Source organism: Lineus longissimus, chromosome 11 (genome assembly GCF_910592395.1).
Source record: "Lineus longissimus chromosome 11, tnLinLong1.2, whole genome shotgun sequence".
Classification (NCBI taxonomy): domain Eukaryota; kingdom Metazoa; phylum Nemertea; class Pilidiophora; order Heteronemertea; family Lineidae; genus Lineus; species Lineus longissimus.
In genome coordinates this window covers 5,938,700-5,952,381 of record NC_088318.1, presented here as the reverse complement: position 1 = coordinate 5,952,381, position 13,682 = coordinate 5,938,700, and the positions used below count along the sequence as shown (strand labels likewise).

Sequence of the window (13,682 nt, the reverse complement as noted above, 5' to 3'; positions counted from 1 at the left end):
ACCAGAGCCGGAAACGAGGACGAGTTCCAAGAAAGTGGAAGGAAGCACTCATCACCCCGATTCCAAAGAAAGGAAACGACAAGAAGGACCTCAAGAGCTACAGACCTATCAGTCTTCTGAGCTGCATACGAAAACTGATGAAGAGGATCGTCAACAAGAGGCTCATCTGGCACCTCCAGGACAAGTCACTCCTTACCCCATCACAGTCCAGTTACAGACAGCATCGCAGCACTGAGGACCAGCTAGCCTACCTTGCCCAAGTCATCGAGAACACTTTCCAAGAAAAGAGGTCTTTTTTGATCTGTCAAAGGCCTTCGACAAGGTATGGAAAGAAGGGTTACTGTTAAAACTTTTTGAGGCCGGGATCCGTGACAAGATGTGCACATGGATAAGAAACTTCATGTTCAGCCGATCAGCCAGAGTGAAACTTGATGGCACAACTGGCAACCGTGTGAGACTTAATAGAGGAGTACCACAAGGAGGCAAATTATCCCAAACTCTTTTCCTGGGGCCTTATTCATGAAGCCTTCTTCGGCCTTAGTAAGCGGCGTTTACGTACTCGTAGGTCGTTCTTAGCGAGTTGCGTCATATTCATGAAGCACTCGTAACTTCAATCGATTTCGTAAGTCGTTACTAGTGTTACGTGGGGTGTTTTCGGCTTCGTAGCGTTTCTATGATGCACTAGATTTGTATCAGCGCTACCGGATGACTAGACCAGTCCTTCCTTGAAGTCATCGACCTGTTGGAGGACAAAATTGCCCCGGACACCTTGCGCTCCCATGTCGTACCAGCATCTCTAGCTCTTCAAGTTTGCGTTGCGCTCCGATTTTTCGCTACCGGAAGTTTGCAGCTTGCCAATGGCGACATGGCAAGTGGCTTGAGTCAACCTACAATATCAAGGATTGTCACCAGAGTTGCAGCCGCTTTAGAACGCAAAGCACGGCAGTTTATAACATTTCCTCGAACGGCTGACGAGCAAGAACGTGAAAAGGAGGGGTTTTACACAGAACGGCACCGGATTCCAAACGTCATCGGCTGCATAGATGGATCCCTTATTCCAGTAAAGTGCCCATCCGTAAACGAGGCATCATACGTGTGCAGGAAACAGTGCCATGCGATAAATGTGCAGGGTATTTGTTCTCATGGTATGAAATTTACAAATATCGCTGCCCTATGGCCAGGTGCCACACACGATGCGTTTATTTGGTCAAACTGCAACTTGAAAGTAAATATGGAACGTGGACTACTTAATGATGAAGGATGCCTACTAGGTGACAGTGCCTATCCACTCAGACCCTGCCTCATGACACCAGTTTCCCGCCCGGCAGATGCAGCCGACAGACGATACAACGTTCACCACAGGCGAGTTCGAAGTGTCATTGAACGTACGTTTGGTAGATGGAAAAATCGATGGAGGCACGGTTCATCACCGTTTTCCTTTTGGCAGCCTTCTGCTTTGCCTTCGACTTCAAGACATCCCATTTGTGATGAACCGCTTTGGTAGTCCTTAGGACTTTTCCAACACTGTTGATTTTTCTTGTTATTTCTGTCCACGTGTCGGCCTTCCTCTTAAGCGTTACGACATCGGAAAATTTGTGGTTAATCACGGACCAATTCAATTCGACTAGATCAACTAACTTCATAATTTCACTTGGCGAGAAATTGGCCTTCCAGCGATTCCCCTTTGCCTCCTCACGTTGCTGGCTAACGGTCTTGCTCCTAGATTTCTGACTCTCCATGTTAACAGTGTGACAAATATCTCCAAAACGACGTAAGCTAGTCCAGTCACTATATAAATATTCGTTTTAGACAATGAGGTCGTGCGCAAGTGGATTACATAACAAATCCATGACTGTTCAGCTCAAGCGCGTTCACGCCTATAGGGTGTTACGAGAGGTTTAGTAAGTAACGCGGTAGTAATACGTTAATAGAGAGGTTTGGCTGGGACGTTCCGAGATCGGGATCGGGATATGAATTCAGGTCGCGTCGTACCGTGACACATCTTTGTAATGTGACATGCGTTGTGATCACTATATAAATGGCCATTGTGACCAAGCTGTTGACCCTGTTGCAGATTTCACATAAACAGTTTTTGGCATGACCAGAAAACGTAACCGACATGAATAGGTATGGTTAATTTCACTAGCCAAAGATGTGACGTCATAATTCCCTGCGACAATTCGGCTGTACCGATCCCGTCTACCGGGTAAGAACGGTTGTATCTCGGTAATGCGACTCGTCATAGGCCTAGGCTCCACATCATTCACCTGCTGTGAACCAACGTTATAGTTTTCTTTCTTGTTGATTGAAGTCCCGCGAGAGGTGGAGACGGTTGCGTTTGGCTCTCGTCCTCAAGCTGGCCACTTAAATGAAATAGCGGCTTTCCGGTTAGACCCTATCCTCGACCTGATACCTATCCTGATCTCGATCCCGGAAACGGGATAGCCGAATCTCTCAATTAATGCTTTGTGAATAATACACAGTGGCTTACTAGGCTGTTACTAAAGTCTTACTAAGAGCCACGTAAATCGTTCTTAGTGACAAAGTTACGAAGGCTTCATGAATACGGTCCAGTCTTCATACACGGGATAACAGCAGCGTTCGAACAATATGTCAAGAACACACTACATGCAGATGACTTAGCAGCCTCGGTTGTCTGCACACATGTACCCGCAGCCAGAAAGAGAGTCCAAGCAATAACCAACCAGATGGAAGAATGGGCAAAAAAGTGGTTTGTGGATGTCAACATTGCAAAGACGGCACCCATGCTCTTCTCACCCTCCACAAAGAAGGAAATCACCGATCTCCACTTTGGAAGTCAGCCGATACCAGAGGTTGAATCAACGGTCTTCCTAGGTGGCACACTGGACAAACGACTAACCTGGAATGCAGTTTGTCCAAGAAAAAACCATCAAGAAAATAGCTCTCACTGATGAAAAAGCTTGCAGGAACGTCCAGGGGAGCAACAATGAAGATCCTGAAACAGGTCTACACTGGAGCCATTCGACCAGTAATGGAATATGCATCCAGCACTTGGACGACGGCCGCCAAAACGACCAAAGCCAAACAAGACAAGGCACAGAATATGGGCCTGAGAATCATCCTTGGAGCCTTGAGGAGCACCCCCATAGATGATGGAGAAAACAGCCAACATTCAGCCTCTGTAGATGAGATGAGAGCTAAAGACCATCGCCCAGGCTGAGAAGATCAAGTGGCTGCCCTCCCATCCTCTTCACCAACAACTCCAGAAAGAGCCACCGACCAGGCTGAAGCGCCAGAGCTTTCAACATATCACCATGGACCTACAAAGTCACCACGAGGACATACTCGGAAAGGACCAGAAGATGAGTGAGGATCTCAAGGTAACAAAGAGGATCCCTGAGAGAAGACTACCCGAGTTCAGAACAACAATTCCAGGGATAGTCTCAAAGGGAAACCAACCAATTGAAGTCCTGAAGGCTCCGACTCTCGAGATGATCGATGTTCATTACCCCAACCACGCATGGACCCATGTCTACACTGACGGATCCTCACAGAACGCTGTCAGGAATGGAGGAAGCGGAATTTTCGTGAAACACCCGGACAGAGAATCACACTCCATCGCAGTTTATGCCGGCAAGCTTTGTTCCAACTACAGAGCTGAACTACAGGCACTCACTACCGCTGCTGACTACCTTGCCAGGATCGAACTGTGCCAAGTGTGGAGACAACATCGTCCTAATGACCGACTCACTGTCAGCCCTCCAAGCTCTCCAGAGCGGGAAAGCCGAGACAGCCTACTAGACAGGCTAGATCCCTTCTCTCCAAGAAGAGAATTGTCATCCAGTGGATCCCAGCCCATACAGGAGTGCATGGTATTGAGCAAGCAGCTGATCACCTCGCCAAGCAAGGCAGCGTGCTCCCCCAGTTCCGACACAGGATCACATATGCGGAGTCCAAGACCCTCCTAAAGGCCAGCTACAAGGCGAGCTGGAGCAGCAGAATGGCATTTACAGAACAGCACAGGACAGCATCCACAAACTAGACCGGAGGAGCCAGGTGACAATATACTAGGAATCTGAGCAACAGCCAACTGCGAGTGCAGCAACGGAGGACAGACCCCAGAGCACATCCTAAACACCTACCCACTACAAGAGCGGGCACGCAGGGAGTTCTGGCCCGACGAGGCAACACTCCAGATGAAGCTGTGGGGAAATGCTGATGACCTGACGCGAACTTCCCTGTTTTGTCGATGCAACCACACTGCAGATCTGATATCTCCATGACCAACGGAATGCTGAAAAAGAAGATCTTCCTGTCACCAACATAAATCATTGGTTCGTCTCTAGGTCACGTCAGGAATATTTCATTTGGATACACTGAACTTAACAACTCAAGCCCATTTTTTTATACGAGTACATTACCAGCAATCCCCAACTTTATTATGCCGCTGCTAAATGCAGGCGCTACGATCGAGTTTGACACGTGACCCAATTTAGCCAATCAGAGCGTTCATCGAATAATAAAATATATTTTTAGTACAAGAAATCAATGCCTTTGTCAGTTTTATGCCTTCAAGTTGTGGGTTCACAATTTTGAATGTGTTCCAGCTCATCAAAAGAACAGGGTTTTGTCTAGAATCACGGTTTTCCGAGTTTCTCCTTGTCAACACTGTCAGGAACCCCCCCCCCCCCATCCTATCTACCTAGCCAACACCCAGCCAGAGGTTACCAAATGACAGAGCTGAGAGAGCCCAAACATCTGAGGAATCCATGCAACAGCAAAAGCTTTGGCAAATATGCTGAAGAGAAGGATGCAATATAATATTTCGGGCTTGGTTACCCGCCTACCCCCCCCCCCCTGACATGACCCTTCCCAGCCCTAGTGTCCTTAATTGAACCATCCAAAGCTAGGGATCTTAGGCCATAAAGTGGACAAATAAAGCAAGAAGTTATCAAAGGGCAGTCATTCTCATATCTTCAAAGATCACTTGAGGTCCAGCTTTTCATGTATGTTGATGTTTGGACATATATTCTCTCCTCAAATCCACTTGGGACGCCAATTTGGACCCCCCTGTGGACATGGAAAAATTTTCAATTTTCCCAATGGCATGTGTTTCAGTATACTCAGTATGATGCTGCCTTCTGCAGGAGCTATCGGCAAACTAAATTTGCAAACTCTATGTGATTCAAAAAGGCCACAGAAGTCGGCCAATTTTCATGTTTTCTTAGAATTTACATTAGGAAAAATTGCAATTCACGTGGTATTTTCAACCCATAGGTGGACATGGAAAAATTTTCACCAATCAACTCAAAATTTGGCCTGCAAATGCCTTGATAGTCATAGAATCACATACGCTATCGGCAACTAGGCTTTAGTTACACAGAAAGCCGTGAGATGTCTCTCACCTCGATCTGCTATAGAAAACGTATGCTTGGCTCTGGAAGGGAGTTTGGCGCATGCGCAGCTAAAAGGTTGGGAATTGCTGGTAATGAATATTGTGAGAATTAACTGTGCAATAATACTTGAATCACTATTATTTATCATCTCAGTGTAAAAAGCCTTTGTATACATTCTATCACCCATGAGACATAGTCCTGATCGACTCCTTCCGCAGACAGAGAATTCCGTAACTTATGTTCAATTGCGTCCCACAGAAACACGGAACCAACTAGCTGAGATTCTAACTCAGCAAACCAGAGTTTTACGGCCTCAGTTCTGTCCATATGAAGTTCCACACTCTTTACAAGTCCCTTTTCCACTTCTAAATGAAGTTTCAATGTTTGAGATTGGTTTGACATCTTCTGAGAAAATGTTCGTCCTACGCTGAATTTTGGAGTCCTCTCATAAATCATTGACCACGTCTTTAGCTCATCTGACATTTTTCCGATGCCCGGGAAAAGGGTTTCTGAGGTAGGGTCGACCACTTCCAGTACTGTGTCCTGAAAAAAGAGTTCGACATACTTCAGACACGATGAAATCAGTCAACATTCAGCAGCAACTCCATGATGAAAGATATGGTCACAACTAGCTGTGGGAGTTCCCCGACACATCTGGAACAATTTCCCTCAATCATGCAAATGATGTCAAAAATGACATTTTGTGATGATAAAGAAGTCTAAAGGAGAGTCAGATTCAGCAGAACACACCAAGTGATTTGTCTTAGGCCAGGAAACCCGGTCATGACTAGAAATCCCCCAAGCTTGAGTCTCAATGAATTCCTGGCCAAAGATCAGTCTCTTATCTTGTGTGGTCAGTGCTCAAGAGGCCGACTCTGGTGTAGTGTGATTCAACCACTCTCTTGCATTACATAACATAGAGTGGCTCGTAATTGGCCAATATTGGTAACACATTGGCCACATATCGAGAGCAGCTCGAGCACACGTACGAACAACACATATTGCAGAAGTTTGGCATCAATTTTCAAACACGAAATATTTTATTGAATTAAATCTGCTATTGCATACTAACAATTCAATTGACATGTAATTTATGATTGAAACAGACAACTTATATGAACAACTAACAGTAAGAAATTTTTCGCGTCGTTAAAACACTTAAACTTATTCCAGCCAAAGATCGTGCCACAACCGTTTTCTGTCATGGATAACAAAAATAAAATTTTTATCAATTGGGCCCAAGGCAGTGGTTGCTTTAGTGCCATCAGGTGTGGCCTATTACCGACATAGGCCAACTGGTGGTTCTTCTATAAGGATATATAACCTACATTGTGTGCTCCTTGTCCAAGATAAACTTCACCAATTGCCCGTGTGAGACTCTCATAGGTTAGACCTTGATTGACCTCCGATAAGTTCTTCACCCTGGAGCGGACACTTTCCGTTGCATTGCTTTTGAGGCCAAGCTAGACAGAACGAAAAGACAGAATAATTCATATCTGGCAAAAATACCTATCTTGGGGACCAGTAAAGACCATCTTGACCGGCAATGTTTTGAGATCGCTAATTCACTCACCCGAACTCGATAGTGGTGACACAAATGTATGAGAGTCAGGATGGTGAAGACACAATCTTGACCATTTGTGACTCGTCACAGCAAAACCAGGCGCTTGTCGCACAGAAGATGAGCCTAAATGACACCAGGAGATAATGGAAGTAATTGATGTGCTCATATTTCACAAAAGGCAAACAATAGAGAAATGAACAGACAGTCCGTCTCAACCTGTCAAGCTCAGAGCGACATGCGCCTGCTTTTGCTGTGATGGGTCACATTTTGTCATGACTAAGCATCATCTCCCTAGAACTGGTGACAGCAAAAGGATGGATCAGCTGGAGATTGTATATTCCAATAAAAAACTCACCAAATTCGTATGCAGAATACTAGAAAGTAGATCTTTATCAACGTCGAATAGCAATGTACAATGATGATAAGCTACGGACGGGCCAAGTTTCGAGGAAGAGCCAGATATCTGATGGCAGTCAAAGAATGTTGTCAAAATCATTTTGGTAAGAATCAAAGGATTGGTCCAGTAAACTCATCCAAAGTATCGTCCTCGCTTTTTTTCCCAAGACAACTTTTAAGATCAGTGCTAACTCTTCTTGATGATGTAATATGCATGTATACTATAATACGTGTACATGTAAATAAATAAATAAATAAATAAAACATATTTTTTGGTCTACAGCGCCTTTCTGTGGTATACCACGCTCAAGGCGCCACCACTGTTTGAATAGATGGTTATCAGTTTTGTCTACGGACAAAATATTCCTTACTATGTCCCAAATGGGCATCAGTGGATCATTTGGACACTCTGAATCAAAAAGATTTTATTTCGTTAAATAGTACTTCAAAATCACTGCAAGAACATACAGTTCCACAACAACTGTGAAGACAACTGCACAACCTATGAGGACAACTTGTCCCTGAAAGCAATGCACAATACTGGGACAATCCATTATAGTTTGTTTACCAAAAGGATACCTTGTAGAATGATTCTAAAAATATATCATCTCTTACTGAAGCAACGCCCACATCCAAATCCCAATTCTTCTTAAGAGCATCAACGATCAACTGGGAATTCTGGGTTCTATCATAGTCAGAACGGGAGGTGAAAAACGAACAGTTGAGGTTCCCGAGATCATGGAAGACAGTGCCGCCTCCACTGTAGCGTCGAGCGATATCAATTTTCCGTTTATTCGCTTGATAGACATCGCATTCTACCCACGGATTCTGATGCCGTCCAATGACAACACAAGGTTTACTGCGCCACAACAGCATCAGATTGACATCACCGAAGTTTTCATTCGAGTACAGCCAGTTTTCAAATGCAAGGTTTTCATAAATGTTTTGGGAGGTAAGCAGGTAGGCTTTATATTTGATCTTATTTGTTTGAGGAGGGTGCATCCATCTATGTACCGAATACTGAACTGGTCGTATTCTTGTCAGAAACTTTTTTAAGTCGAATGGAATCTTCAGTATGGACAACATCTGAAAAGATACAAGCCATTCCTCAACATCTGAAAAGATACAATCTGAAAAGATACAAGCCATTCCTCAACATCTGAAAAGATACAAGCCATTCCTCAACATCTGAAAAGATACAAGTCATAAGTAAATAATTCAAAGCATAGCAAAACTTGCACAACAGTCAGTAACACTTTGCAATTCACCAAAGTATTTAAACCCTATTAAATGCTCACAAGACTGATGAATATCACCTTAGGTTATAGATAAACTCGTTGAACAACCCATTATTTAGCTTTATCTACTATAAGATTGCCATTTTCACATGGAATAGGCGCTTGCCTGAAGTTGAAAATGGCTGTAGATATACAATACATTCAGGAGTTAGCCTCATCATCATCATTAGTGTTGAGTCAGCATTATCTTGACGAACCTTTCCACCTCATAGTCATAGTCACACATGATTTGCAAAATTACCGCACTCCACCATCCATTTGGAAATCGCCCCAATAGTTACACGTACAAATTTTACAAAGCAACTCGAGAGTTTACCATGACCAACTTCTACCATATATTTAATACCTTTCCTGGAAAAAGGCTTTCACCTATAGGCTACCTATCCTATCTATAGTAGGCCCTATATGGACCAATTAAGTGTCAGTCCATGATACCACCATGCAGAGGGTGGCAAGGTGGGGGTCAACCGTTTTTAACGAGATTAGGTATGCAAGATCCTTCCACTAAGACATCATTACACAGCAATTGATGACTCTCAAAAATCACTAGCAACCGAGTTAGGGGCAGGCCTAGTTAGGGGGCTTGTTTTAGCTTTTTTCCCCCTATTTTTTGTGTATTTTTGGGTCAATGTTGGGCACTCCTGCAGAGACTAAAAAAAATAGCTGGATTTTCCCCCTTTTTATGATGGAAGTATTTGATGAGATCTTCCATTCTGCAACAGGTCATTGAGTAACACTTCATACTTTGGTCGTGCTAGGCCTAGTAATTATGCATACCTAGGGGCAGTGCTTAGGAAGAGCTCTCTATCGACGCTCATATCTCCAACACTGCAGGTCTTTGAATGCTGTGGCTTGCACATGATAAAGGTAATGATACCTACTATCAAAATCAGAAATAAAATTTCCGGCCGCTTTTACTGTTTTCCCAGGATAAACCAAGGAAAAAGTGCTATTTCCCACCAAAATGACACTCATTGGCTAGTGCTGCCACCTTGTGTACACTTGATAAATTATAAAATAAATGCATAATGAACACATAATTTATGCTTGGTGCTGGCCATGAGGATTAGTAGTTATTGTCAACCACCATGATCACCCCCCCCCCCCCCCCCCCCATGCCTAGGCCTACTAACCTATTTTAAGTAGGCCTACCGGTAAATAACTCCACTTGCATTTTTCCCCCAAAAAAAGAACAAGCTCATCACTACAAATTTGCCCTTGATGAAAGCCCTTTGGGGAATTGGGCCCCATAGGTCCTGAAATGCTAATTTGAATTTCAAATAACATTTCGGCCTTGGGCTACCTGATGGCAACGTAATTGAATAAGCCACATGTAGGCCTTCTTACAGTCCGAAAACCTAAAGAAACCCCCCTGTTGGTGAGGATGCTAATGTTGACCCATTCATTAGCCTGTGTCATGCTGCCAGAGCATGTTGTAAGGGTTGGACCCCCCCCCCATGGCTAAGGCACCTGAATGGCATGTGGTATGACCTACTAATACATCTTTATCAACCCATGCAGGGATCATCCTGTTCCTAAGAACCTTGCAGAAGTGCTCATTTCACATACTAGTAACACCTTCCATTGCTAAGGAGCCAATTGACCAAAGGTGCAGTTCCTACTGTAATTACTGTTTGATGAGGACAACCCTGCAGTTGGCTGCACCGTCAGAGTACTGCTATTGGAAGTTTTTAGCTCCTTGGTTGGCGGTGAAATGTTCCCCTGGAGTTGCTCTAGCATTGGCTAAATTGTACATATACATGTACTGGAATGGGGAAGTTTTTCATGAACTGAGTTACGGTACTGTCCAGTCCCTTAGGAGAGATCACAACTTTCCACATGCTACACTTGTACCTGTCTGCAGAGGACAGTGCTGCCACCTAAGAAGCAGGGACACTTTTTTTTACAAATGGGTGATTTATTTACAAGCTAATATAATGATACATAGAAAAAAGGCTATTTTGCAGACAATAGCCAAACCACTACTAACCACTACTAGGGAGGGACCAATACTAGTAACACCTCATTTACGGTACTACATGTCAGGCCCAAGTGCAGGATAGTATCAGGAGAGAGTCCCACTTTCCAGTAGCAGGCTTGGTTGTTCAAAACTGACATTAGCGCTACTAAGTATACTGACATTAAAAATCTATCTTGGCATTTACAATTGTTTACTGAAAGCCAAAGTTCAAATTTATCCCAAGATATCGCTATAAAATCATTTTTTAACCAAGCCCCGCATTTTATCTGATAAACCATCCGCTAGATATACTAGAACATCAAATCTGGATGTCCTTCATATTGCAGGTTATGTTAGTCAAGGGAGACAAAAACACAGCATGTAACAGTTTTAGGAAATTCACCATGTATTTTTTTTAGAAAAAGAGAGATGTATTGTAGAATGCGAACAATGCATTTGCAATCAATGGCGTGGAAAATCTCAGGTCAAGCCTGATGAATGTACATCCAATAAAGTCGTACCCTTTCATACTAAATCAAGAATTCTTGATGTGTAGCTGACAACTTTCACTGGGCTAATTCTGCCCAGTCATGACTCAAAGACCAACATTTCAGAAAATCTGTCTCCACCCTCTTATCATTTCTCTCTCCCAGCTCAAGAGTGCTTGACCAGCAGTCCTTATGATACTGTTCCAACAACATCACCCATCAAATTTGCCCTTCTGTCCCGTCTGCTGGGTTTTCTAAGGCGTCGGCTGGTTGAACAGAGGAAGAGGCAACAGCGGACTGAAAAAAGATATTGATGGAGAATCAGGTTTGGCTTAGAATCCCTCATTGCCAAGGAGATGGGAGCCAGAATGGCATCAAGGTTTTCAGCTTAGTCCCTCCTCTCTCATCAGTGACCTTCTTACATGTAAGTCAGTCGCTGCAGGCAGAATTAACCAATATTCACTTTGGCTTGCCCCGAATCTTCTCCCCTTTTTTTTCATTCAACTCACCTCTGTATCCATGGGTGCTGGTTCTACTTCTGGTTCTACAGTTGCCACAGATACTCAATGTTTAGCCTCACATCCTTTACACAGAGCTGAAAAGGCACCAGATTATGGGGGTAATGATAATATGATGTGCAATATAATAGTGTGAGGACATGATGATGATGATAGACTTGTTTTGATAATGCGACTGGCCATGCTGATTTTGTATGGCAGTGAAGCATCACCTCCAGTGGCACTGGCAGGGAATCATAACTGGGACTTCCTGATCATCAAGCCAAGGCTCCAATCAACTTTCTAGGAAGAACACAAGTGAAGTGGTAAATCGTTATCACTCAGTTGGTTTTGCACCAAAGTTAGGTTTAGTCAGAGTGGGTATCATTACAGGCCTACTGCTTCTTTTCTACTTCAGTGATTTTGAGACTGATCCCTTACCTGAGCCAACTGGGACAAAAACTCCCCACTTGATGTATATTTCCCGAGACATCACTCGATGAACTGAACCACCATCTTTTCTGGGCTTCCGACTTGTTTTAATAGAGGGTTGATGAAGTGGGTGCTGGCATCTCCTTTGCTGATTCCATGATAAACTCAACTTGTATCGGTGGTTCGGGCATATTGTGGTGTCCAGAACTGGAGAACTCATATCAAACACGCCAGCACGAAGTGCTATGAGCTCCCATTCACTTTTGACTTGACTGGCTTTCCTGGAGGACATCCAACGCATCAAATGGGAGTGCACGTCCTTCTTACATTGTTTCAAGGGGATCACACTCTTGTCATTGGGGTATGAAGCGTCAGTACCACACTCGATATCCTTGGATATGACAGCAAATCCACATTTCAACTGTGATTTTTCAGGTTCCATTTTCAATTGACTATCACACAATGTACACGTGCATGTACACAATGCATTGTAACTGTAACTGTTGTTGTTGTTGTCGTTGCTGGTGATCGTTGCCGCCAAGACCGCTAAGCCTCCACAGGGGTAATAGGTTGTTTGAGGGAGTGTGTGGGAGGGGCAAGGGAGAGGGGGGTTCACTAACACCTAAAAATGTAATTTTATTTGGAAAGCATGTGTATTTCGTCAGTTTTCTGAGGGAATGGGCAAAAAATGGGCACCAGTGAGAAGGGCGCGACTCGACCCCCTCACCGGAAAACCGTAAGGGCGGCCGGATTTTTTTCTTTTGCAAATTAAAAAACAGCATTCTGACTCCCTTACCTGGAAGTGGCATCACCTAAAAAACTGCAGTGTTGGAGCTAAAGGAGAGTTAAAATTGCCTTTTTACTGAAATTTGAGATTGCATTGTTTTTGGTACGTACTGTACCTGTCATTAAAATGTACCTGGGGCAAAACAAAAGGCATGAAAAGGTAGCTCAGATCATGTACTTTCAATTTCAATAGGCGGTGTTTAGTGATAATTCTGTTTGATGCACGAAAATTGACAAAAGACTTAGCCTATTTTGAGGGATAATGCATGTTTTTTTAAAAGGAAAATGAGTAGGAAATGGTTAACAGCCGTACCCCAAAACTGTGGGGTTATTTTCGAAACCAATCCACCAGCCTTCATAGTACCCTAGGACAGGTCTGTGGTAGAAATTACAACTAGATCTGTTGACCCCCCCACCTTGCCACCATTTGCATGATCCTGCATGGTGGTATCATGGACTGACACTTAATAATAATATAAAATTGTCATATTTTGTTTTTGACGAATTTAGAGGTCACTAAGCTGGTGGTGGTGACACGGTGCACGCAAATGGCAAATGTATAGTCATATGAATGCGAACTCTGAATGACAACAACCTAGCAAAAACTGACAAGGTACCTATCACTTTTACTCATTCTTGAACAACAGGCGCTCCATATAAGTTGGAAATCTTTGGTCTGTTTGCGCTCCATATACAATTATGAATATTTTCACTCTACAAAACTGGATGACCATTATAAACAGATACAGACCTGAATATAACTAACTGATGGTTAATTTCACATAGATACACCTAAGGTTACTCGTATTATTCGTCCACCTTTATGACATTGATGAGAAATAGGGTATTTTGGAAAAATACCTAACATCGACAGTGGCGCCGT

The 13,682-nt window shown here is 43.5% G+C and overlaps 1 protein-coding gene across 3 annotated transcripts; it reads right to left on the bottom strand.

The window, feature by feature from the left end:
• Positions 1–5,479: 5,479 nt before the first annotated feature.
• Positions 5,480–13,675, bottom strand: LOC135495861 (lipoyl amidotransferase LIPT1, mitochondrial-like). Of its 3 annotated transcripts, none has more exons than XM_064784854.1 (5): positions 13,551–13,675; positions 7,918–8,424; positions 7,298–7,405; positions 6,707–6,841; positions 5,480–5,921 (listed from the first exon to the last, which is right to left on the bottom strand). In XM_064784854.1, exons 2-5 carry the CDS (start codon positions 8,422–8,424, stop codon positions 5,523–5,525), a joined length of 1,149 nt encoding a protein of 382 aa, XP_064640924.1. In that variant the 5' UTR covers positions 13,551–13,675; the 3' UTR covers positions 5,480–5,522. The 3 variants fall into 3 exon arrangements, with proteins under 3 accessions (XP_064640924.1, XP_064640925.1, XP_064640926.1); XM_064784855.1 differs by lacking the exon at positions 13,551–13,675 and adding an exon at positions 13,410–13,419; XM_064784856.1 differs by lacking the exon at positions 7,298–7,405 and having other exon boundaries at positions 7,954–8,424.
• Positions 13,676–13,682: the final 7 nt, after the last annotated feature.